At 26.7% G+C, this 26,615-nt stretch overlaps 2 protein-coding genes across 2 annotated transcripts in view; one reads left to right on the forward strand and one right to left on the reverse strand.

Annotated features, from left to right (window-relative positions):
* Positions 1-25,712, reverse strand: part of LOC107438529 (trypsin-1) — a 63,263-nt gene extending 37,551 nt beyond the window's left edge. Inside the window, exon 1 of the mRNA XM_043040643.2 lies at positions 25,509-25,712. Coding sequence (XP_042896577.1) covers positions 25,509-25,516 — 8 coding nt within the window. The 5' untranslated portion in view covers positions 25,517-25,712. The remainder of the gene's footprint in view (positions 1-25,508) is intronic.
* Positions 1-26,615, forward strand: part of LOC107450407 (uncharacterized) — a 477,566-nt gene that overhangs the window by 100,314 nt on the left and 350,637 nt on the right. The window lies entirely within an intron of this gene.

Raw genomic sequence — 26,615 nt, forward strand, 5'->3', positions numbered from 1 at the left:
ATATATATAACCTGAGTAACTATAATTGGTCCATTAAATAGGTTGAGGGAATAATAAGTTTCTCACAGTTAGCAAAGGAAAAATTATAAAATGTGAATTCATACATACTTGAGATCTATATATATAGAGTAGGAAAAGCGGAAGTACATAATTAAGTGCGAGAAAGTATTTAGTTTTGAATAATAAATGAAGAAGATTTAGATAGAGGAATAACATAAAAAGATTAGTTGAAGCTTTTTTTCTTCTCTTAACAACGTCTTTTAAACAAAGAGAATAAATTACTATTGGATGTGCGACAACTATAACAGCTGGTTGTTTCAAAATTGTCCCAATACCACTTTGTAGCGTGAACAAAAATATGACATTGTAATTTAGAATTGAAAATATGACATTGTAAATTAGGATTAAAACAGGTTTTACAAATTAAGGCATTTTTTAAAGTTTTGAATGCTTCTTGACATTTGGAAGTCCAACACTAGGCTGCATCTTTCTTCAAGAGATTATTTAAAGATGCTCTAATTTTAACAGAATTATTTATACATTTATAATACACATTTATTGAACCTAAAAACAATGGAGAGATTTAAAATTAGTGAAAGGTCTTTTAATTCTATTCAATATTGCTGTTATCAGGAGTTACTATACTGTTACATACTTCATAACCTAAAAATTGAATTTTAGTTAGCAAGAAAGAGAATTTGGAAGCTTTTAATTGTAAGTTTTTGCAATTACATTTTTGAGAATTTTTAAGATGATTTAAATGTTTTTCAAAACTATTAAAAACTAATATCATCAAAATAATTGTCTGTAAGTGAAACTTAATGCAGAGTTCTCCCTAGGAATAAAAAAGGCGGGGCGCTTCCCCTCTAAAAAGGGCACTTTGAATTTTAAAACGACTTAACAGTGTAAAAATTTATAAAAATGTGTAATATTATGTAATAACTGAATTTTATCTTCGACAATATTTCCAAAAGTCTCCTCCTATATTTCAAAAATTCTCTCTCACTATCAAAATAAGAGAAAAATTTGTAGTTTATAAAATTAATTAAAGGCAAGCTAAAAGACAATAACGGGGCAGAAATTTCAAAAAAGTAAACTGAAAAACAGGTTAATTGATAAACAAATTGAAAGCTTCTGTCTAAAATTTAAAGTGAAAATTATGAGAAAATAAACATTTAAAGTTCATGTTTCTTAAAAAAGGTATTTAATTAAATTAAAAAAAATTCAATTTAAACTCAGTTAAAAATTTATTAATACCCCCCCCCCCTAAAAAATGCTTTAACCAGTTTAAAATTTTAACCAGTTGAGAATAATCCTAACAAAATAAATATTTGTAACAGTAATCAGAATTAAACCTATAAACACAGATAATTTTACCAATGTGAAATTATTATTTAAAAAGAGAATGAATTTTTTTCAAAATGGAATATGAATAAAAGGGCAGTGTTTATAAGGGATGGCGGCTTATTTTACAAAAAGAGCAAAGAGGGGGATCAAAGAGAAAGCGGGTTGCCGTTTAAAAAAACGCTTAGGGAGAACATTGCTTTATGTTTTATGAGAATTCAGCGTATTGCTCTTTGGAAGATATTTAGGGCGTTCTTCCACCCAAATGACAATCTTAACTATTTCTACAACCCATTAATGGTGACAAAAGTTTTTCAGTGTCATTAGGTTGAATTTGGATATTCCAAAAACCTAAAATCATATCAAGGCACACTATTGCCTAGATATACAGTATTTCTAATTTGTCTATGAGAGTTTCTTTTCTATCTTAGGGGTAATGGTTCTCTGTCAGAATTAGTAATTTAGTAGATTTAGTAATAATAATAGATTAAATAATCTATACATAATCTATGTTTTTTTTATTTTCATATTTTTTAAAAACTAAAGTTACTGGAACTGAATAGGGAGAAGAGCTTTTTTTAATTATCTTATGCTTGAATAATTCTTCAATTTGTTTATGCATTTCTTCTTGTTGTTTTGCCGAAGATTTGCATGCTCGTAAGGACACTGGTAAGTCTGATGTTAATCTTACATCTTGAGTTTCAATTCTTATTGTCCCTACATCGTATTTAGGACGTAAAAATATCTGAGAAATCTTTCAAAATTTCCTGAAGTGGGGAATTTTAATTTTTATCATCTTGAATTTGCATTATTTCGTCAAAATGACTCTGACAATGTAGTGCTCATTATCACAATCATTTTCTAGAATATTTGAAAATTCAAAATTATTTTCAGTTTTGCTATTTAAATTTTTATTTTTAAGCCCATTTTTAATTTTATTTTCTACAAGTTTTCTATGATTACATTTCTGATATTTTTATATCTGTTTATTTTTATGTCCAAAATTTTATTTTCTTTAACATTTACATGGATAGTTTCATTACTATATTTATTGTTAATTGATTTAACATCATTTTTCTTCCTAATTTTATTTTTGCATTCTTTTACTTTATTTATAGCTTTATTTTCCTTATCGGTACTTTTATTGCAATTTTTTAACCTGGATTTCAGAAGAAATGTGTAAGGACAAGTTGCTTCTTTAATAAAAAAAGTGATCATTTTTTCCGACTTTACATTTCAACTTCTTTCACGCAGTCAATAACTAATTGAAAACCAATACAATCTTTTAAACCCAAAATGGATTGATTAAATCAGTCTCTGAAATATAAAATTCAACTGAACTAGCTATTTTTCTAATTTTTAAATCTAAAGTGCAAGTTTAGTTAAGTTGCAAAAAACCTTTTGATTGCTTTTCCTTTGCAGTTTTCCCCCTTCTTTTTCGACCTTTAATTTTTCAAAAATTTCAGTTGGGATAATATTTAAAGTACTACTTGTGTCGATATTTAAATAGGTAGTTTTATTTAGTCACAATCGGGTACCTGTCATTTTCAATGTTTTCATTTCTATTTTTAACGTATTCTGAGTACATCCAGATACTATTAACTGTCATTTTTGTGTTTGGTTACTTTCTCGTTTATCTTTATGCGGGAAATGATTCTCAGCAATAAAGAAATTTGGTTTGTTTATGGAAATGTTGAAGCTAAGTTGTGAATTGTACACCAATGTTGGGCTCAAATTTTAATATGCCTGAGTTTTCTTCCGCTTCATTTCGATTTTAATTTAAATTTTAAAAATAAGAACTTAATTCATTTACCAAATTATTTGAATCAGTAATTACGTTATATGACTCGTCATTATTTAATTTATAATTTTTGCCTCTACTTAGGGGCATTCAAACGTTAAAAACAAATTTCAATAAATGCATATTTCATTTAGAAATAGAAAAAATTCAAATATTTGAATTTGCTTATTTATCTTAACCCTAAGCTCATTATTAAAATAAAAATTTAAATTTTACCCGAACATTCAATAAATCATATATATACTATAACATATCAAACAATAAAATAGATAATAATTTCTTAAAATATTTTTATACTATTTCTAATAATGATTTTACTGAATCACGATAAAAAAAATTTCTTTGAAGGAAAAAAAATTCAATAATGGCAATAAATTTTAAAAATATTTTCAAATTGCAAAAATAAACAAATCTGCTAAACAATGTGAATAAGCTCAGTATATAAAAAAATATTATTAATTGGAACATCAAAATGAGAGAAACAATTTATAAATTTCAATGAAATCAAAATGAAATTAAAATGGATTTTACTGTAAAAAGTTCCAGCACCCTGAGTGTCAATACTTTTTATCATAATTTGATCCGTAATTTTTTACAGTGTAGCTGGTATTAAGAAAGGTGACATATGAACTATATTTGTCGAAATTTATAGGAATTATATTTGATTATTTGTTGAAATTTATGAGAAAATATAAGCGTCACAAAAAGATATTACATATTTAGGCGGCTAAAATCATTCAGCTGAACGAAATATAATTGTCTACTTTTTTCAAATCAAGTCTATATCAATTCATGTTAAACTTTTAAATCAATGATGCCTAGATTTTAATTCACAGTGTTTTAAATAGAAATCTCCTATCTAATCAACCAGGTTCACTATGTCAAACTTAACCACGCCTTTGAAGGTAGCACTGCCTTAGGATAAGGGATATTATACTTCAGTGTTACAGCATTTGACACTGGCTTGTGAAGCAGGATGACTTTGTTCGTTTATAGCTTCAAGCGGGTCAAGTTGCAATACATACAGCTGAATTTAGGACCTAAATCACTTCCTTGTTTCAACTAATGCAAAGATTCCAGTCTGAACAAGTTTGTGGTGAAAAGTTTCCCAGTAAACGGTTCTAAGTAGCTTTACTCACTTTAGTCTGAACCGCAAATATTATCGGTTAAAATGATTATAGCTCATTTAGACAATCAACTTGCAGTATTTGTATTACTATGACATAAATTGTGTTACTTTATTAGACTTTTACTCGTATAATGATGGTAAATCTAATAGAATTGCGAATAAGTAATTAAGCGGCCCATGCTTCTTCAGTTTCTTAATTAATATATTTCCTCCCTTCACACTTGTGTCTAACTGATACTAATAATTAAATAATAATAGTAATTTGCATTTAGTTTTCTTCCCTTGAGTTAAATCAGTAGCTAAAGATCATTAGTTGATAATGAGTTGGATGTAAAAATAATAAGTGTTTGGAACTCCCTAATTTTCTTTACAAGATGAAAAGGAAATAATTTCCCTCCGTGAAAGTCAAATATACATAATTTTTTTAAAATCTTTTTTATACAATTTCATTGTAAATAAATTAAAGCTTATAATAAATTTATAGCAATAAATGATATTCATATATTAATAGGATATAAGAATTCCCTGTAAACTTGTTTTCACTTACTTTCTTTATTTGAAACCTTTTTTTAAAAAATTCTAGACTTTTAAATTTTTAAAAAACGTAAAAGGTTGATGCATTTTAACTATAATTAAAGATTTGCGTATGTTTTTACTCGAAATTTTTAAACCTTAGTAAAAAGAGAAGAAAAAAAAAGAATGTGATTGTTTTAAATTTAGGAAGTTTATGAAAAACAAAGCTAGCTCATTATGCAAAAAATGTCGAATTAAATTAAAGAAATATCTTTACTTATAAAATCATGAATCCAAATCTTTGTATTGAAAATAAAATGCATTAAAATTATTTTTTCATTCACCCAGTTCATTAATTAATTATGTTACTATAGATAAACAGTTTAATATTACAGTCTTAATTTGTATTAAATATCTAATAATAAATCTTATGGCTAATAAGTTGTTTTATAGATTAGCTTTGTTGGTTATAACTTACTACAAAGTAATATGAAGTTTACTTAATTAAAATGAAGACATATTAAAACTAGTTTAATAGTCAGTATAACAACCACTAAAGACATAAGGTAAGGAATCCGCTTTGCATGCTTAGCTATGACTAAACATATTATTAAATACGTAAATTTTGACTTTTTAATTGTTGATAAAAGCCTTCAAAATAGGTTCTGCTCTAGTTAAAAACCATTTATTTAACTAAATTATTAACGTTTAATGTAACAATGTAATTTTATTTTTTACCAATGATGAAATAAATATGACAAAATAAATCTTTTACTAAATATTTTGTAAGTAATTCATTTAAAATAACGACATAGTTTAAGTAATGCAAAAATAATAACAGAATTCCATATCGAAATAGTAATGCCATTTAAAAATAACGCAGGTCCAGAAAAAAAGTGCAACTTATGTAGTAAATGATAAAATTGAAATTCTTAAATTTTTCCCGTAGTTTAATGATGATGGACTTAAGAGACTACATGCTACTTAGCGAAATGGATATATTTAAATACTTTCTTTCAAAATATGGCATTTATTTAAAGAAAAAAGGGACATCGACTAAAGATGATTCAAACTAAACAATATTTATGACATGATGGAAATACTTTCAGTAAGAACTTAAGGGGATTCCATATGAATTAAAAACATTTTAAAACATTTGTGTAAGAATAATTTTTTGATAATTATTTACAACATTTTCTGCACTTAATAAAAGCATAAGTGAAAAAAAATGAATCGCAGGGCATAATATTTTTTACATTATAATCGTTGAACTATGTAGGTATGAGTTGCAGATCAGATACCACACGCAGATCACGTTGTCACACCTATTATTTGCTTCCTTGGATATCAAATGATGTAAATTTATAGAATCCTTGTCTCTGGAGGAGATTGGTTTTAACATTACACCTACTCGAGTTTCAACCAGAGAGATTAAGCGAATTAGCTTAGTTTTCAAAATTTAAAAAAAAAAAGAAGAAGAAATAAAGAACGTGAATTACACTGAAAATTATTTTTGTTATTCTACAATGGATATAAGTTAAAATTACATTATGTATGAAAGTACAATGCTTAGTAGAACAGGAGAAAAGCTTAAGAGGAGAAATATTATAATAGAAGGAAAAAAAAAGTTTATTTTTTCCTTGGATATGTTCAGTGAAAATTTTGCAATATCGGGTTCACTTCATCTGATTCAGAGGTAATCTATACCGCATAAATTTGGGATAAAATTACGGTAGGAAGTATCGGTACTTTAGGTGTATCATCCGTAAAATCCATTTAAGGTATATCAGATTTTTTGTTCCATAATATGTTCCGGTAAAAATAGATTTTGCGGTGAAAAGTACTGGCCGTACTACAATTTTTTTTCAGTGCATGGATTTTAAAAATACTTTAAGGCATTATAAAAGTTAAAGATACATTTAATGAACATCTTCACACAGACATCTACTGAATTCGTGGATGTTTAAAATTTAAAAAAAACAAAAAAATTAAGTATCCCTGTATGGCGGAAAATTTTTGATTAGTTTATTTAACTCTAATTTAATTGGTTCAAGTTTATATTTTACTTATTTCAATTTACACACTTGTGAAACTACGCTAATAAAGATTAAGTGAAGCATTGCTAATAAAGTTCAAGATGAAGGTTTCTTTTAATTGCAGCGTTGTCTACATGCTTCGATTAACTTTATGGACTCATTCAAACATTTTTTTTTCTTATTATACAAAATAGGATGCGCGCTTTGTTATTGATCAGTCCTGAAAACTGCTAGTTAGTTTATAAAACCTTAATTTAGTTATTTTTAAAATTAATTTTGTTTTAGTTATTGTTCTAGATATCAGGATTGGGGTTTCTCGAAGAGTTTTTGTTGCGAAATAAACCATCGATTGAACAGTTTTTGTGGAATCATTAATTTGCGGAATCTTTCTTTTTATCATGCTTTTATGAATATTTTAACAATGGATTGGGTAGAAGTGGCCACATTGGAAAAAAAACTTTTTAATTTGAAATTGTTTTTAATTTATTGAAAATTTTTTAACCAATTCAGGAAAAAAAACTGTAAAAATTTCCAGATCAAATTACGCTAAGAAGTACTGTTTACACAGGTACTGATGCTTTTTACTGAAAAATCCATTTTTGCCGAAACATGTTACGGAACAAAAAATATGATCTACCGTAATTTTTACAGTAATAATTACCGTAAAATCACAGAATAGTTTTAATTAAATAAATATTTTAATGTATTAAGGATGATGCACCCAAAGTGCTCATACTTTATACCGTAATTTTATCCGGAATTTTTTACAATGCACGAAGAACAACATTGGTGTGAGAAATTACATACCTGTCACAGATTATTCAGACAATTTATAAAAATTTTTAGCAAGTGATTTATTGATCCCTCTTAAAGAGTTTTTTAGCAATTAGTTTTAATCAAACTTTATTTTATTTCAATGATTTAATTTTGAATTTTTAAAATCTGCTTAAAAAAATAAAACATTGAACTAGTAAAGAAACAATAATGATTTTTTATAAAGTCAATCTTAGATCTTTGAAAGAAACTGTTATTTTTTCTGTGATTAAATTTTGAATTCTAAATTACGTTTTTAAGAATTGCTTAGGAAATAATACCTTCACTTAAATAAGCAAAAGTGTAAGTAAATAATGTGTACATAGTTTGGTATATTTAGAGGGGTTTGTCCTGAGTTAGGGAAAAAGACTATTATTAGCAAATAATATAAACTATTATTAGCATGTAATATAAACTATTATAACTATTATGAGAAAAAACTATTTTTTAAGTAAGGAAAAAGAGCAAATTGATCTAAATGAGCAGAAATGAATTTAAGAATTTGCGTAGATTAACTACGTTTTCAAATGTGTTGTATCAGCTATTATTCTAATTTTGTTCAATTTTGTTGTTTTTTAACTGAATAATATTTCTTTAGCTTAGTGTTAGCTTTATGCTTAAACTGCTGTCTTAAAAGCCAAAATTAAATAACTACGGCACTCCTTTATACGTTAAGCCTAACAGTATGCAATCTTTTTGCATTAAATAATACTATTTATAGTAAATCAAATGTTAGCTGTGCAAAAAACTAAAAAAAGAGAAACATTTTTAATAATAGCATGAAGTTATCTTTCACCACTGAAATGCAAAATTAATTTAACATAGTTTAGAACAGATTATAAATGGTATCGTAGTTTGGAAAAGATTATAAATGGTACCGTAGTTTGGAACAGATTATAAATGGTATCGTAGTTTGGAAGAGATATAATGGTGTATGTAATTAAAAAGCTGTCTTATCTAAACATCCAAAAAGCTGTCTCAAAAAATTTGACATTAATAAACTTTTGCATTATGAATTAAGTTCTTTCTTTCCTTCTTTCTTTCTTTCTTCGTTTATTCTTTATATTTCAAAACTTTAAGAGACGATAAAAATGTTAAAAAATGGTTCTGAACTTGTTAAGTGAAACTCAAAACTTTATTTTGAGGTTTTTCTTTAAATTAAGCTATTGATGATTTTTAGTTAAAAAATAATATTTTTTAGTTACAATCATGGTGATATTTTACTAAATTACAGTATTCTTGTTAAAGCGATGTTAATAATTTAAATTAATAATAATATTTTACAAAATGAATTAACGACAAATTTTTATTAAGGTACAACTTTTAGATGAATTTTAGGATGCCTTTTTAGAAGAAAATGAACCAATGTTTATTAAGAACCACATATTATTTTCAAATTCGCATATCAAAATATTAAACAACAAATTAAATGCATTACACATTCATTAATTTAGTACAATTTTAAAGATAAACTTCCTAATAATACTTTTGGGAAATAAAGAGTAACATATATTTTTTAAAGTTATACTCTTTTTTAAGCGTATTTAAAATACAATTAAAAGAAACATTTTAAAAGAATTTTAGTTGATTTCTCAGTGGTCACTCAAAAATAGTTTATCAAGTTATACAGATTAAATATTTTTGCAGAGTAATTCTGGATCATCTGCTTTTTCAGAATTATTAAAAGCTATAATAACATAACTTATAATGACAATCAATCCTTAAAATATATTGAAAGGGGAAATTTAACCAATTATTTTGAAATCATTGATTTTTTAATTTGAAATTAAATATTTTAAAAGGAATAAAAATTTAATTCCTTACGATTTAATTTTAATCATCATTATTAGTATAAATTATTAAAAGAATAATCACTTTTTCATTATTTTGAATAAACGTTTTGTATACAAAATAATATATATTTTAAATGCAAAATTAAAGAGAAAATGTAATGGTAATTTCAATTCTGAATGTAAAGTTTAACGTGATTTAAGGAAACCATTTCCTATTAGTCCTTTCGAATTATTCAACGACAGGTTGAAATCTATATACAATGGAGGGGATGTAAGAAAGGCACCAAATTCTAAATTTTTTTTTTTACTGCATGTACAGTAAATACTAGTTTATTCGCTGCTGTTCATTCGCTGTAGTTGTAGATTAATTAAGAGTAACTTGAAATGTGTTCAAAAAAATATTATAATTTGAAGTATAAGTACTTTCAAAATAATTAAATATAGATTTTAAAGATGCTTAAGTCTTTTGTGCTATTATATGTTCTCTTAGTAAATGTTAAAATATGTTTCTTTCGTTAGATTTTTAATTTTTTAAGGAGGGCCATGGTAGCCCAGTGGTTAGGGAATCAGACTCCGGTCCTGAGGAGTGGGGTTCGATCCTCGACTCCACTAAAACTCACAGAGTACATGCGATATACGTAAAATCTGAGGAATCGAAAGACCTGTGGTCGGTCTCTGAGCAGTACCATCTTTAGAATTGTTATATGGATCTTTTCCCTTCAGATTAATGTGTAAATTGAGAAAGTGGCATTCACGAATGAGTGGTTCTGCAATCTAACTGTGAGGTTCTGAGACAAGACGTACTTTGTGGTGCTATCTTGTCAAGCGAAAGGCTCACCTTCTTTTTTAATTCGTGAAAGGCCAATGGCTTGTGAATTTCGATTGTCGAAGTGTCATTAGAAACAACAATGACATTATTTTTCATTTCCTTATCATTCTTTTAATATGGCGTAGTTTCATATTTGAAAAAAATGAAAATGAAACGTAAGTAACTAAATTTAAAGACATGTAAGTAGAAAAATAGTTCAGTAACATTTCATTAACCGAAATTAATTTCTATTGATAGCCTCAAAACCAACTGATAAACAGGGGCTATTCTAATTCAGTAGCACAAAAACGAATAGTGTTATTATCAATCAAACAATTAAACTAGAGACAAACTTTCTCGAAAGTTCGTAACACACTTAAGTAAGAATTGGTCATTGTGAGAGGTGATTGACTGAGGTAAAAGACCTCACTTAAAATCAAAACATCACGCTCATTTTATCTTCAGAATTATGATAAACGGGTCCGCGTGATATTCGAAAGGAAGAAAAAAATCCCATTGATTCTTCAGATAAAAATCAGGAGAAAACTTCTTTTTAAAGGAAACGTAGGAAAGTAGGTCTAGGACGATTCAAAAGAGGGAAAAGATCTGTAATAATCGCTGACCGGAACTAAACTGAATGCTTTTTAGAAGGGGATAATGACATTTTTAAAAGCTTTTAGAACATAATTTTGAAGAATAATTGCTTTATAATGAGTAATTTTAAAGAAACAGGATATAAGGGGAGGAAAATAATTTTTGTTGTTGATGTGTTTATCAAAATTCTTGAACTTAAATTTTGAAACTTTTATGGATTACTATGATTAAAAATAAGTTTTTATGAAATTGAATGAAGTGAATAGGTTAATGGCACATTTTTCAAGAACCAGTCATAATGTTCAAGACTGTGAAGACATTACGGATTTCATACTTATCTTGGCAGCGTTTATCAACTGCAGCAATTGGTTTCAATTAATATAATTCTGATTTTTAGTAAGGATTGATTGTAAAGGTTGTCCAAATCATCACGAGTGGACTATTGCCAAAGGTCTAAGAGTCACCCTTAATGATATTTTTTTTACGGCAGACACTGAAATTTCATTCTTCACCTCGGAAGATGCCAGGAGTGTTGCTCATTTATCGTTACCCAGTGGGCACTTGTAAACCTAAAACATTGAGGCGAGTAACATTACCCACGCCACACTGCCACAGATACCCGTTTATAGGGTGGGCTACATTCACACAACAGAGAACAATAGAGAGAGAAACATCCATGCCTTGAGCGGGATTCAAACCGACAACCATTTTCTTCACAGGGAGGCACGCTGACCTCTCGGTCACCTGGCCGGCATATCCTTAATGATGATCATAAGATAATATTTGCTTATAATTACAATTTAGATGGAAAATGGTTTGACGATGTTGATAGATGGTGATTCACAGCGCTCTTCTATAACCTGGACTCACTTTTCAGGCACTGTTGGTGATATTACAGTATTGCGGATTCCAAAATACTAATCAGAGATAGTACACACCCACTAAACACCCAGCTTTTAGCACAAAATTGAACCTCTCATCTACCCCTGCTGCACATTTGACTTTTTAACACCTGTAATTAAAAATATTTATTACAGAGGGGTATTAAATGCTTAATTTAAAAATCGAAAGAGTGTTTTTATTAATTAGAATTTTAGCCTTACATTTGCAGTAGGTTTAGAAATATCCCATAGTAAGTGTAAGCATATAAATATTTGAAAAAAATTATGCTGTTTTTTAAATGTTACGTAAGTTGCATTGAGTCCATTAAAGTTTCAAAAGTCCAGCAAAGTTTCAAATTTTTAAAATCTTATTTAAATCTAAAGGAAAGAGAAATTTTATTTAGATTTTGGCATTTAGACTTGCATATGCAAAAACATTAATAATATGGTTTCTTTTTGCAATGGTAAGAGAGTTTTGGCATTATCAAATAATATTTTGGTGGAATATTTTGTATAAAGATTTAAAAAATAAAAGGATATATCTTTTATAGATAGTAAAATGTATTCATACTTCGTATTTCTATAAAAAATAGAGTAAATTTAAATAAAATTATCATTAAAGTAAAAATTTTCAATTTATACATTGTAAATTTGAATAGATTTTATGGTTCACTAAATTAGACGCTGACGACTCAAATTATGGTAAGTATATTACTCTCTGTCGACTGGACTGTGCGAAGGTCAGGGAACTGACCTTGTATCAGAAAGCTCTGAGTTTGAATCCCGGACAAGGCATGGATGTTCTTTCATCCTCTGTACTATCTGTCTTTACTGTGTGAGCAACGTTGACCCATCTAATATGGCGCCCCTGAAAGAGTGACCAACAAATCTACCTTAACACTCCTGAATTGACGAAACGGCAACCCAGGTGGGCATTGGAAAAAAATATTGCCTTCTGCTCAAGACAGCTATAGCAGATAACTTCATTTTAACAGATGAAAACAGAATACTTCATGAAATTACACCTATAAATAACCAATTTATATTTGCCAAGTCAAGTTGACAAAATATAGGTGAGATGATCAACATAATATAACTATTTACACTTACAAATAAGTACATAAACACAATTAGCTAAATGGCGTTCTTGATGGCAACAAATTAAATAGCGAATAAAGTGCTTTAACTTTAACTTTATGTTTTATAAGAGTCATTTTTAGAAATCTTTACAAAATAAAGTTAATAATAATTTTTTATTAGCAACATGCCAATGAATGATCAAACATAAGGGATATTTGTAAAATTGGCATTTAATTTCATTCTTTTTTTCTCATTATACCAGATATCAATTTATATAAAATCTATCAAACGATAGAATAGTAAAATGAGTTTAAAAACTGTAAAATTTGACTATTCAATAAAAAGGTTACAGTTAACACTGACACCTTCGGCAGTGTTTTTTTGTTGTTGTTGCAGCATGCTAATGACACCATAAAGATGTAACCACTCAAACATCACTTTGTCCATCATTTCTCTATTAAGAATGTTGTTGCACAATTAATAAATATTTTAAATTATCCAGTAAGTCGAAAAATAAATGTCGGGTGTCCTAAAAGTAAAAAAAGTAATATACAGGCTTTAACTTTTACTTAGAGGCTTTATATCTTTTTCTATTGGGTTAGCAACACTCTTTTATGATTACATCTAAATTTTTAGTGACTATATAGTAAATGGTATCAAAGATAATCTCGCAAAGTTATTGAACTTGAGTAGACTCTTAGAATTAAAATTAATTTTACATGTTTTGAATCTAACAAATAAATTATTTATTAGATATTTTGTCGTATGTTTGTATAGTAAAGAGAGAATTTTTCTCATAGAGGCAATGTTTTATCTTGCCTGAATGCTAGTAATTTGGAAGAAAATATTTTTACCAATAACATGTTTTTCATAGATATTTATTAAATACTAATTGTAGTCATTTTAATATCAAAAAAATACCCATATTTAGTAGAACTATCTTTTAAAAACGCTTATGTAGGGAAAGAAATAAAGTTTCAAATTTAAATTGCTTTTAAATTAAATGAATGCAATTATTGTGAAGAATAATTTAAAAATAAATAGTTATTTTAGCATTAACTTAAAGTATTTATTTTAAGCTTTACAAATGTAAAATCTTATTGGCTACAATTTCTCTATAAAGTCATATATAAAACTGTCGTAATACAAAATTTCTAAATTTAAATTAATTTATTTAATTAAAAGTCAGAAATTTCATTTCATTTAAAGAGGGGAATACTTAAAATGTAATTCCTTTTTCGTGCTCTACTATTTACTATTTTACTTCCACAGAACATAAATAATAGTCATTAACATCATTTCATTCTAAAGCGGTTTATATATATGTCTATGTTATATTATTTTAATAAAATAATTAAACTTGTTAAAATAAATACTTAAGATACAATTGCATTAAAGTATTGGATATGAATATGGCAAAAACACCTAGATTTTAGCTGCAGATCATGAGAACATGAAACTTATTCAAGCAAAATGTCACACATGAAATAATATAATTATATTATATGATTTTTTTTATCAAATGAACAATTCTTGTAGCATGCTAGAAAACTATTTACTCATAATAATTTTGATTTAAATGAATTTTTATAACGCCTTTAGATCTTCAGGCTGATGATACATGTTTTGGTTTTCTAACCCTAAAAGTTTGACGCTTACTCGATTTTGTGGGAAAAACGCACGTTGAGCTTCACACGTTATGGGAACGATGCTATGAGAATCTTAATAAATTGTTCAGTTAAAATGCCCTGAGCCATTGTGCAAATCATAACAAACTGCATTATCTGTAGATCATGGTCCAGAATTTAACAGGGAATTAGGCTACAGATTACGAGTCGGTCGGTTGGGCCAAATACAATTACGTAGAGCTACTCTAATAGAAATTAGAAGCTTATTTAAGAAAGTTTCGAAAAAATTCTTGACCTATTTCTGCATTCAATTATTGAGAAGTTTCTCTTGAAAGATCTAATCCTTTTCACACTTTTCCTATGATTTTACAAATTATGAAGGATTTATTAAAAGTGCATTTGTTTTCGCTTCAGTGATGTAATGCTTTTCGTAATCTAATTTCTTCACTTTTCCATCATGTTAGATGTTAATAAACTTTCAATATGGGTAAAGCTGACATGACATAAATATTATACTGAATCTCTTCCGAGAATTTTTAAGTTTATTATTATTTCAAAGAAAGAATAAAAAATAAACAAGTGCTCTGATGGCGCTAGTTCTGATGGTGATCATAAAAATAAAATAATTATTAACTAATAAGAAATATTTTTATGTTGATGAACAAAGGGGATATAAACAAATGGAAATTGTTTTTCATTTTATGTAAATGGTTCGAAAAGATCTGTATTATTTGTAGATCGTGGTCCAGAATTGAATCGGGAATTAGGCTACAGTTAGCGACTTGGTATGTTGGGTCAAATACAATCACGTAGAGTTACTCTAATAGAAATTAAAAGCTTCTTTAAGAAAGTTAAAAAAAGTTCTTGACCTATTTCTGCATTCAATTATTAAAAAGTTTCATTTGAAATCTGTAATCCATTTCACACTTTTTCTATGATTTTTACAAATTATGAAGGATTTATTAAAAATGCATTTTCGCTTCAATAATGCATTGTTTTTCGCAAGCTAATTTCTTCATTTTTATATCATCTCGAAGAGATGTTAATAATTTATTAAGGTGAGTAAAGTTGACATGACATAAATATTACAATGAATCTCTTCTGAGATTTTCTTAAGATCATTATTATTTTAAAGAAAAAATTAAAAATGAGAAGCTCTCTGCTTCTGTAGTTTTATTATTTTTAGTATTATTTACAAATAAGAAATATTTTTACATTACTGAACAAGTGGAATACAAGCAAATGAAAATTATTATTTATTTTAATATTTTATAAATGGTTCAAATAGATAATAATCTTGCAGAGTAATAAAAGTAGGATTACTAGAATATTGAACAGAGCCATCGAAAACTAATTTCTTATGTATTTAAGAGCTTATTGGTAAATTATGTATTTGATATTATAATAATTTAATCTATTTCTAAACTAGCATTTTTTATAGTCAAAAGAAAATGTATCACGCTTTTCAGCTTACTTGAAAATATTGCGAATAGCTATCTTTTTATTTATAAAATATAATATATAATATATTATTAAAATTTAAGAGATTCATATAAACTAAATATATAATTATTAATTTAAATTTCAAATTTAAATCATCACCAATTAACATGAAAAATTAATTAGTTTAATTTATTGGTAGTAAGGTAAGACAGATATTAAACCTAAAATGCAATTAATTTCTTTAAATAGTCATTTTTATTTATTTAAATTAAATGGCAGTTGTAGATAAAATATCAGCCATCAATTCAATAATGATTTAAATATTTTTGCTGTTATCAAGATATAATCTTTATTTAAATCCTTATTTGACGATTATAACTTTTATTGTCCTTCTCTTTATGAATAAAATAATCATTTAGAGAATGTAGTTTATACTCATCATTTCTGAAACAGTCAAAACGAAACCGGTGCTTTTTCATCTTTAACTATTTAGTTTAATGATACATCTGGTAAAAATATTTATTGTTTTTTAATGACGAATTGTGTTTAGAATCCTATCATAAAAAATACATTAATAAATTGTAATAAACGAAGATTGGAAACAATATTTAATGCAATTTTTAACTTACAGATGAAATGCAATTTATTTCACTATTTTCTATTCTAATATTTAGATGATTTTTTTATTTTAAATAAATTTATAGTGAAATATTGATATTCTGTTCAGAAATACATTAATTTGTGATTAACTATGTTTGGAATTATTATATTTAAGGTTGTTTCTAGTTTTCTGATAAATGTGTTTTATCCCATTGTTTTGAATTCAAGCATTGCATATATTTTGATTTTAGATAAATTTATGTTAAATATCAAAATTGTGTTTAATAGAAATGTTAAAGATTATTGACTTCGAAGTAATTAGTGTAAATAGAAAAGTGCAAGAAGAATTGGTTTAGAAGTTTCTGTAGAAATAAATAGATGTAATATAGTTCCTAAATGAATAAATTTTTATTGAAGTAATAAAATTTTATTTGAGATTTAAAAAAATAATTTTCGAAAAAATCGGAATTTCATCTTTTCTTAGAAATATATGACTGCTCTGTTCTCACTTGAAAAAACAAAGTGAAAGAAGGGAAAAATTATTTTCTTACATCAAAAATGAAATCATATGAATTTATACAAATTTAAAAGGTTATCTTTTTGCCCAAAATATTGTAATTAAAACTTTTCTAAGCAAATCAAAATTTTATAACTTAAAATTGAAAATACGTATTAAAAGTAAAGAAGAAATCTTTTTCAAAAAATGCAACATATATGAAAATTTGAATGAATATGAAATTTTGTTGAAAATCGATAAGAATAATGTTAAATTTAAGTGATTAGATAATTTTTTTAATTAAATAATAGCAAAACAATAAAATTTCTAAAATTAAATATACTTGAAAAATTTCTCCTTTTTTAAAAAGAGTGCATTATTTCAAATTTCCCAACTGAAATTAAGGTTTCAATTTATTTTTTAACTGTGCTTGAAGTTTTAAATGTATGTTATTTTTGTAATCAAAGGAAGATAAAATGTAACGTATTTTTCAATAATGAGCCCAAAACAAAATTTAAGCTCGTAATTTATTTTTCCAAGTCATAAATTGTGTTATAGAAAGTGAACAAAATCTAATTTTTTGTGTTAACATTTATTTTTAGGAAGGAACCCCATAATAATAAACAGAAGAAAAAGCAATTTTTTTAAAAATGCATTATGATTGATTTGATTGCAGTTTCAAAAAGAGTTATGCAATTAATTTTGAATTTTAATAAATTGAAATCATTAAATTAGATGAATGAGAATATGCACAAATTGCAATGGAGAAATTCTGTGTCTATTTTTATAGAATTAACTGATATTCGATAAATGCGATTTTGTAACATTCTTAATTTACTATAGATGTTTTAGCAAAATTAAGATTAAACAATTGAGAAAAAATATTTTAACTAATAATAAACATGAAACTTATTAAAACTTTTAAGCTTGACGTAAGATAGTATTGAGAAATTTAAAAAATGCTATAATATTCCCTAAACGCCATATTTATTGTTTATCAAAAGCATTGGAAAAACATTTCCACAATGTTATGATATTGTAGTACAATTTTAAATTATATTACATAACTATATATTTAATTTATAAATAGATGCATATGATAAATTTAAAAAAATTTAATTTATGATTTCGCACCAATAATAAGCAATTTAAACAATATGATAATATATAGAAACCGGTAAAGCTCGTATGAATTTAATCAATAATTAGAATGATAATTTTAAAATTATTGTTTATTTTTTTAAAATTATTTACACAATAAAAAAGTTACTTACGAATCTTCTCTGTTTGTTTCTAAAAAAAGTTGAAAATATTAAATTTTTGCATTGAATTTATCCACTTATTGACGGCGTATTCCAATACATCCACAATAAATATCGATCTTTAATTAAATTATCTTTCCATTTAGTACTATGTCTAATTGTTTTCACAAAGAATTGCATGAACTTCAATAAAATGGAACGATTTTAACACTTTCGATGATATTAGAAAAGTGAATTTTTAAATTCATGCCATCAAAAACTAGTCCTTATGATGACCCGATGAAAGGATTGGCGATCTCATCAGTCCAGATGAAAACAAGAATCTGATTGCTCAATTTCTCTGGAACAAATGAAAGTCAAGGTGTAAGTTCTATTACTTAGTTAACCATGAATAATCTTTATCAAAATTTCGTTGGGGACTGAAGAGGGAGGGTTCTAAGAACCTAGAAAGTGGGTTAGGAGGCAAAGAGAGAAAAAGTCATTCTAGTTTGACTCACTTTTTGCCCCACCTACATGGGGACGAACCAAAAATAAATACGCTTTTCCTTTTTTCCTCGATAAAAATGACCTTATTATATAAGAGAAGAATTCACTCTTCTGAAAGGTCCGTGAACTTGATGAATTCAAAATTGCCGCCGCCGTTGTTTTTCTTAGCCAGATAGATTTAAGAATGGTGTTTTTGCTTTTAACCTTTAAGTCCATTTTAAACCTGTTTGTGGACCGGAATAGATGAGATTCTCATAGTCCCCAAGGCTTGTTCTATTTCTAAAAATTATTCGCTCCACTTCAATTAGAAAGTTATGCTTAAAAAGAACCCTCGTAGACAAGCTTATTACAGCTTATTTTATTGTCTTAAAAGCTTAGAAGATAAATGAAACAGTATATGACTAAAAGCAGCCAGAGCTTGTATCCGATTTTTTTGTTTCTAACTTAAACACTGAATCAACTTGTTCTTTTATATGGTTCAAAGTGTCGATATAACTCTTTAAAATATAGTAATAGTTCATAAAAGTATTTTTAGAGTTATGCTAAAAAAGCAATGCTTCAAAAAACCATTAAAGACTAGCTTATTAGAGCTTATTTCATTGTCTTAAATGCTTAGGAGATAAATGAAACAGCATATAACTGAAAGTTGCCAGGGTTTGTATCCGACTTTAAAACTAGTATTTTCTTGTTGTTTCTAACTTAAATACTGAATCAACTTGTACTTTTAAATTGTTTAAAATGTTGTCATAACTCTTTAGAGTAGCAATAGTACATAAAAATATGCTTGAAGTTTATGCTAAAAAAGTATGTTTGAAAAGAACCTATATAGATAAACTTATTATAGCTAATTTTGTTGTCTTAAAAGCTTAGGAGAAAAATGAAACAGTATATGACTAAACGTTGTTAGGGTTTGCATTTAAATTTTAAAACTTGTAATATTTTGTTGCTTCTAACTTAAATATATGAAATTATCTCGAACTTTTGGATGGTTTAAAGTGTTGCTATAACTTTTCAATGTATAGTAATAGGAAAGAAATTAATTTTAAATTAATGGTAAATAATAAAAAGTTGAAAAAGTTGCTACTACTTTTTAAAAGTTTGAGGTAATTTAGTTCCTTAAAATGAAACATAAATTCATTGTTTTGTTTATTACTCTTTGAAAAATATTTTATAACCTTTTCAAGGAAATCATTTCGAAGGTAATTATAATAACTTTTTTTAATACCAGGTCATCAGGTTTATTATTTTAGGTTTATTATTTCAGGTTTATTATTTTTAAAATTAGAATTAATTACTATTAATTAACTATTAATTTTAAAGTTATTAATTACTATTAATTAACTATTAATTTTTAAAGTATAGAGTAGATTTCTGAATTTCTTGCAATACACACAAATCGAATTAGATTATATGAAATCGAAATAAATATTTTTGAAATTATGCTTCCTTTCTGCAATTCTGTAAGTAGAGTACATTAATTAGAGTTAATTAATTATTAGATGCTTTTGGAGAAGTCAAACGATCCACACCATTTTACGAAAAACATTATACAATTTGAGTAAAGCGTTTAATCTGCAGGACCTTTTCTAGTCAGAACTAAGCACAATATTTCATTCCAATAAACAGCATTCGTCAAAGATTTTAATGTATAAGTGCTTTTCAAGTTTAAACTTTTATGTTAACACTATTAATTTGTGATAGATATTAATAATTAATTTCGTGAAATTTCTTTAAGAAATATCATAATCATAGTTGGTCAGGCAAACCCAATGTGGGCCAATGCCTTCCTCTGGAGATTTTTTCATAATGACTTTCAATTTATCTTTGATCTCCAATTCTTTTCATTAATTGCAAGAAAATTAGACTCCACTGAATCAGTCCCACACAACCGCAGCCTTCCTCGCTTTCTTGTTCCAGTGGATTTAAAAAGCGATATCCCTTTTATAGTATTGCTATCAGTCATTCGAGTCATGTGGGCCATCTAATTCATTCTATTAATTTTTATGTATTTAATAATATCAGGTTGCTTATTAAATCAGCTTACACAGTTCAAAGATAAATATTCCTCTCCAATTACTGTTTTCATTTACACCGTCAAGTACACTCCGCAAAATACGTATTTCTCTAAAATATTGCGATACAATTTTCCCCCAGATTTGTCATTGCCCAAGCTTCAAAAATATATGTCAAGACCGACCTGACAAGAGTTTTGTAAATTAAAAAACTTTGTTTTTCTAGAAAGAAACCTAGATTTAATAAATCTTCTCAGCCCATAGACAGCCCTATTCGCTAGATGGAATCTGTTTTTTCAATTTTAGGAGTCATTCTGTTATCAATAGTAATAATTGATCCTAAGTAAATAAAACTCCTTACTGTTGCAAATATATAAGAATCTATTTCAAGATAGGGGTCTGGGACTCAGGTTTCTTGAGAATAACATGTATTTTGTTTTCTCTACAATTGTGACTAAGTCCATTTGCCTTGCACCCTCAAGGGCAAGAAATCCCTTTTTCAGGGCAGGAATGGTGCGAACAATTGAATCATCAATAAAAAAAATTATAACAATGTTATTCACGTTGCTTTATCTAGGATAAACATTACCTCAATATTTCCAACCACAATTATTCCCAAGATGCTAAATAAATTTATATTTTTTTCTATTCATTGTCAACCTCAAAATATAGATAGAATCTGATCCTAAATTCAAATTAAGTAATCCCTTTTTTTAGAAAAAAACTATTCAGAGATTCATAATTTTTGATGACCACTTTCCATAAATTTTACTCGGAAATGATTTGAGATAAATGGCTTCCTGCATTGATGGCCGAAATGCGACCAATGACATTAGTAGGTAGATTCATGCTTGGAATATAAACGACTGCGTTACATTAACCTCTGTACGCGTGTAAGAGATTTAAGTAACGTAAAACTGGAAAAGAATATTTATTTGTTCCACTAGAATCAATGTCCTTATTATCATAATTCGTCTTCGATATTTGCATTTTCGATAGTGGACATTGATCTTTCCGTATTTCGTAGGTGGTCACTTTCAGTGTTCTTATTTTCACTTTCCCGTCTTGATTGAACCCAAGTCTGTTTATTTATATAAGATGTAGGTGTTAGGTTTTGATTTTTTTCGAAGTTTATTTTTTGTGGAGCTAAGAATAACTTGATATTGTGTATTGAAACAGTTTGAGTTTAAAAATAAACTGATACAATGAGCACATCTGAAATTCTGATTAAATTAAATCTTTATCGAATTATGCTTTCTTTTAGCAATCTTTAAGTAAAATTCATTGATTAGAGCATATTTGCTACTGTGAATGACCGAAATTGGTGGTTGTTGATTTCCTTCGGTGAATGTTGACAATCGCATAGTAGCTTTGGTAAATGTTCAAAATCTATACTAGGTCTAGTTAAAAGCCATTGCCCGGTATACACTTACCCAGTAAACCCTACACTGATGTTTTTTAAGGTTCAGTACCACTGTCTGGTATACATTTGCCCGATATGCCCTACATCAATGATTTTTCAGGTCACGTGCCCCTTCCCAATGATGATTCTCCTAATCTATCCTCAGAAGATATTAAAATATCGAATAAATATAATAATATCAAACAATAAATTAATATCAAATCGGATATAGCAAATATTTTGAACATTCACCAAAGCGACTATGTGATTGTTGACATTCACAAATGAAAGTCGACTTTCGCCTGATTTCGGTTATTCACGGTAACATATAATTTATTAGATGCTTTTAGGAAGATAAAACGAATCAAATATGAATTATCTAATAACTCTTGACTGATTATTTACATATAATGTAGGTTTTAGGTTTCGATTTTAGTAAAGCTAAGAATTTATCTCTATTTTTTTGTAAAACAAAGAATGACTTGATATTGTGCATTGAATAAGTTTGAGAATAAAAATATACTGTTTTTTTAAATGTTCTTATTATATATATATATATATATATATATATATATAAACAATAATAGGAAGTAATAATACAGAACTTAAACTAATTNTTCATTAAAGAAACAGAAACTTATTCAAAACTTAGATAAGCAATATTTTATTGTTTATTTAATGTACTAGAAAAGTCAGAAGAATTGAATTATTTTTATATTCTAAATTATGTAACGAAAAACAGTAAGGAAAACGTCAATTTCAAACATGCACAACTCTTTTTATTACTTTAGTTGGTGGATTAAAATTCAAATTTCTATAGATTAAATATGTAGATAAAAAATATACACTCATTTCAAATTTTAATTTTATTTGAATTAGAATATTCAACATTTACTAATCAGTGAAACATAGATGTCATGCATTTAGAATTTACTGAGGGGCTAAAAATGATGCAGTTTTCAAATGTCTCTTTATGATTTATAAAATTCTATTGTCTATTTACTTTTTTGTTCCACAAAAGATAAGAGTCTTTCAGAATTTGGTGTAACTCTGCGTTAGTGGTATTATGAAAGAAATTTTAAACTTTCGTTCCCATCTCTTGACGAAAAATCTACAAAAAGTTTCCGATCTTCATAAACGATGAATCGTAACATTTTTGCAATTTTATTTTAAGAAAAGCTTGAAACTTGCGCTTATATCGATGGAAGGAAAATTTACAAAAAGTTTCTGATCTTCAAGAAAATAATAACAATAACTTATACTATAACATTTTTTATTAGTATTTTAAGAGAAACTTGAAACTTACGTTAGCGTAGATGGAAGGAAAATCTATTAAATGTTTCCTATTTTCAGAAAAGTAATAGCAATAACTTATACCGTAACATTTTCGTAATTTTCGGAAGAGCTTCCGTTCCTTCGAAGACATTAAAATAAATGAGTTTCTATTTAATGCATATTTCTTTCATTCAAACGTATTGTCATGGAGAAGTCATTTCTTTTATTTTAGAAGATGTCGAACCGTGAAGATAAAGTGTGTGTCAAATGATCATTAATGCACGAACGTTTCCGTTTTATGGAGTTGTGATTACTTTTTTCAAATAACGCCCTTCATTTCGATTCTTAAAGTTACTTGTTAATTAGTTTTGTTCTATTTCCACACATTTTTGGATATACAGTATTATTTATATATTTTTTAAATATTACCAAACGAAATAAATATAAGTGTAATTAACTTATTTTAGCAAAGATTTAAAATTTTATTCAAGATATACCCTATATATATTAAATGAGATTATTAATTACATAACAATTCGTTTTGAGAATTTAGTATTAAAGTGATTAAATTTAAAAAAAGATATGCATATTTTGTTAGATATACATGCAATTATTTGAATGAATTATTAATATATCGTTATACAAGAGCATGTAAGGAAATAAAGGTTTCTCATATAGTCTGCTTACACCGAGGTTTAGGTTAGCTTTTAATACAATTCAATAAAATTTTATTGCATAACATAATAAAATAAAAATAAAAAAAATCGAAAAAAGTTTATTTTTCTGTAAACTTATGAAGGGCATTGAATAGAATTCAATCCCGCCTTTAATCAAATTTGATTTATTTAAGTAGTCAACATACTACATAGACAAGGAGTCATTTTGACAGATATCACTGTATGCATTTGTTGATCCCTGTACATTAAGAGTAGAATATTCTTTTGTTATTAGAGTTTGTGGGGAATAAATTTGAGGTGATTGTAATGATAAAAAAAATCGAGTTGCTTATAAAATCAAAAAAATAACAATAATCATTCAAAAACGCATATGATAATGTAAAAAAATGTAAATATTACGTGTTTTAGATTGCGATTGTTACATATGATATATTTGAATTACGTCTTTGTTTCGTTAGTTTAAAACTATTATTTTTAACTACTATTACTTTAAAATATAATTTTTTTTTGTAAATTATTACTTTAATTTTAAACTATCCAAATTAACTTTTTTTGCTAACAAATTAAATTCACTTTTATGTTATTTTTACAAATATAAACATTTTTTAATTTTTTAATGAAATAAATGAAAGGAAAATTAAAATCACATACCTATACAAAGGACATTATTTTAATAGATTCCAGATTTTGAAATTTTCTACTTCATTTGTATACACCTTAAAGTTTGAAAATAGGAACGTTTTAATTCTTTTTTGTAGAAAAAATATGAAAGCTTCGGCGTTTTTATTAAAATCTTATAACCATGTTAATTTAAATCGCAAGCAAGTGATTTAAGAGAGAAAGTATTTCTGAGAACTCAAACAATAATGTTTCGTGTATAGGAAAACATAAGAATTTGCTATAAATTAAAATATTAAAAAAATCCTCAAAATATGACTTTGCAATCATCTTAAAAATGAGCATATAAAGGTAAAATTATCTAAAAGTTTCTGTATATCATTGCAAGAACTTTAAAACCTTAATTATTAAAATATTTAATTACTTTTTTTTATAAATATAACATTTCAACAGAATAATTATACACCAATTTCTAATTTATTTTATGTGAGACAATGATAATTTTAATAAAGTTTACGATCATTAATATTCTTTACGCTTAACAAATTTTAATTTTGTAGACGTTTTTAAAACTGTAACTCATAACTAACTCATTCTAAAGTATAAAGAATAAAAATTTATAATAAGTAATAATATTAATATTAACAATTGTACTAATAATTCATATATTTGTACAAAACTCATAGATTTTGTTTCATCGACAATAAAAAATGTTACAAAAAGGAATCGCAAAACATTAAAACATTGTGCAAATAAGAAAGAAAAAACAAAACAAAACAATCGCACGCTGTTGATTGCATACTTATAACACTCTTACTTGCACATTTAGAAGTATCCATACTTTTCAGCCTATAAATTCGGTCGCCTTGCCTTCGTTATCCATATTCTAAGAAGAATGTTTAAAAAAAGATGCAAGAGCAGATGATGATAAGTTTATTGACAAAAAATATTTCCTTCTGCAGCAACCGGCTGCAGCAAGCAACGGTTCGACCGACTAAACTAGGAATTCTGAAGACACTCTATGACTCGCTAAGAATCTAGGTTATAGTTGTCAGTCCCCCAGGCAAATCGCCCCCTCTTATATAAATCTGTGTCGTTCTTCTCTTTCATGCTTTTTCTATACTTTTTCAGCAAGTGTTACGCTGGGATAATTCGAGTTCGTTTTGTCTGCTTCACGGCTAGATGATTTTCAATCAATCTGGTTGAAGCGCGGGAAATTGTCTCATTTTTATTATCATGTTAATTACTTTTTTTTTATGTGAACCGATTAGATATAAAATAACAAAATATCTATGTGAAATGAAAGGGAAATTGAATCTTTAAAAGGAAGCTTACTGTTTTATGTTGTTTTACTTTGTATTGATGTAATGCTGTATTGCTGTAATACAGAGTTGGTTGAAAGTTAGTTACCGAAAATTCAAATCTCCAGACGCAGCAAAAAATAAATAAATAAATAATTCAGCTCATTTAAGTTTCACTACTTTATATGTTTTAGTTGTTCCTTTTTACCAGTCACTGTAACTTCTGAAAACTGCAAGAAGGCCTAAAAAATAGTTTTTAAGCACACAAAAAATGCTGTACAGTTGTAGTGCTGTAATTATAGTCTTTGAAAGTTTGTCATCAAAAATTAAAATTTCAAGAAGTCACAATAAATGAACGAATGAATGAATGAATGAATGAATGAATGAATGAATGAATGAATGAATGATTGAATGACTGAATGAATAAGTAAATGAATGAATAAATAAAAGAATAAATAAATAAATGAATAAATAAATAAAACAAATATCGAATTAAAGCTCAGCCATTTTGTTTGTTTACTGTGCATCTTTTTACCAGCCTAACTTTCAAGCACTAAAAAAATTCACATTATGATATATTTGTGGTATTCAGGAAATAAAGGTTTATGTATATTTGTTAATTT

The sequence above is a fragment of the Parasteatoda tepidariorum genome, chromosome X1 (assembly GCF_043381705.1).
Source record: "Parasteatoda tepidariorum isolate YZ-2023 chromosome X1, CAS_Ptep_4.0, whole genome shotgun sequence".
Classification (NCBI taxonomy): domain Eukaryota; kingdom Metazoa; phylum Arthropoda; class Arachnida; order Araneae; family Theridiidae; genus Parasteatoda; species Parasteatoda tepidariorum.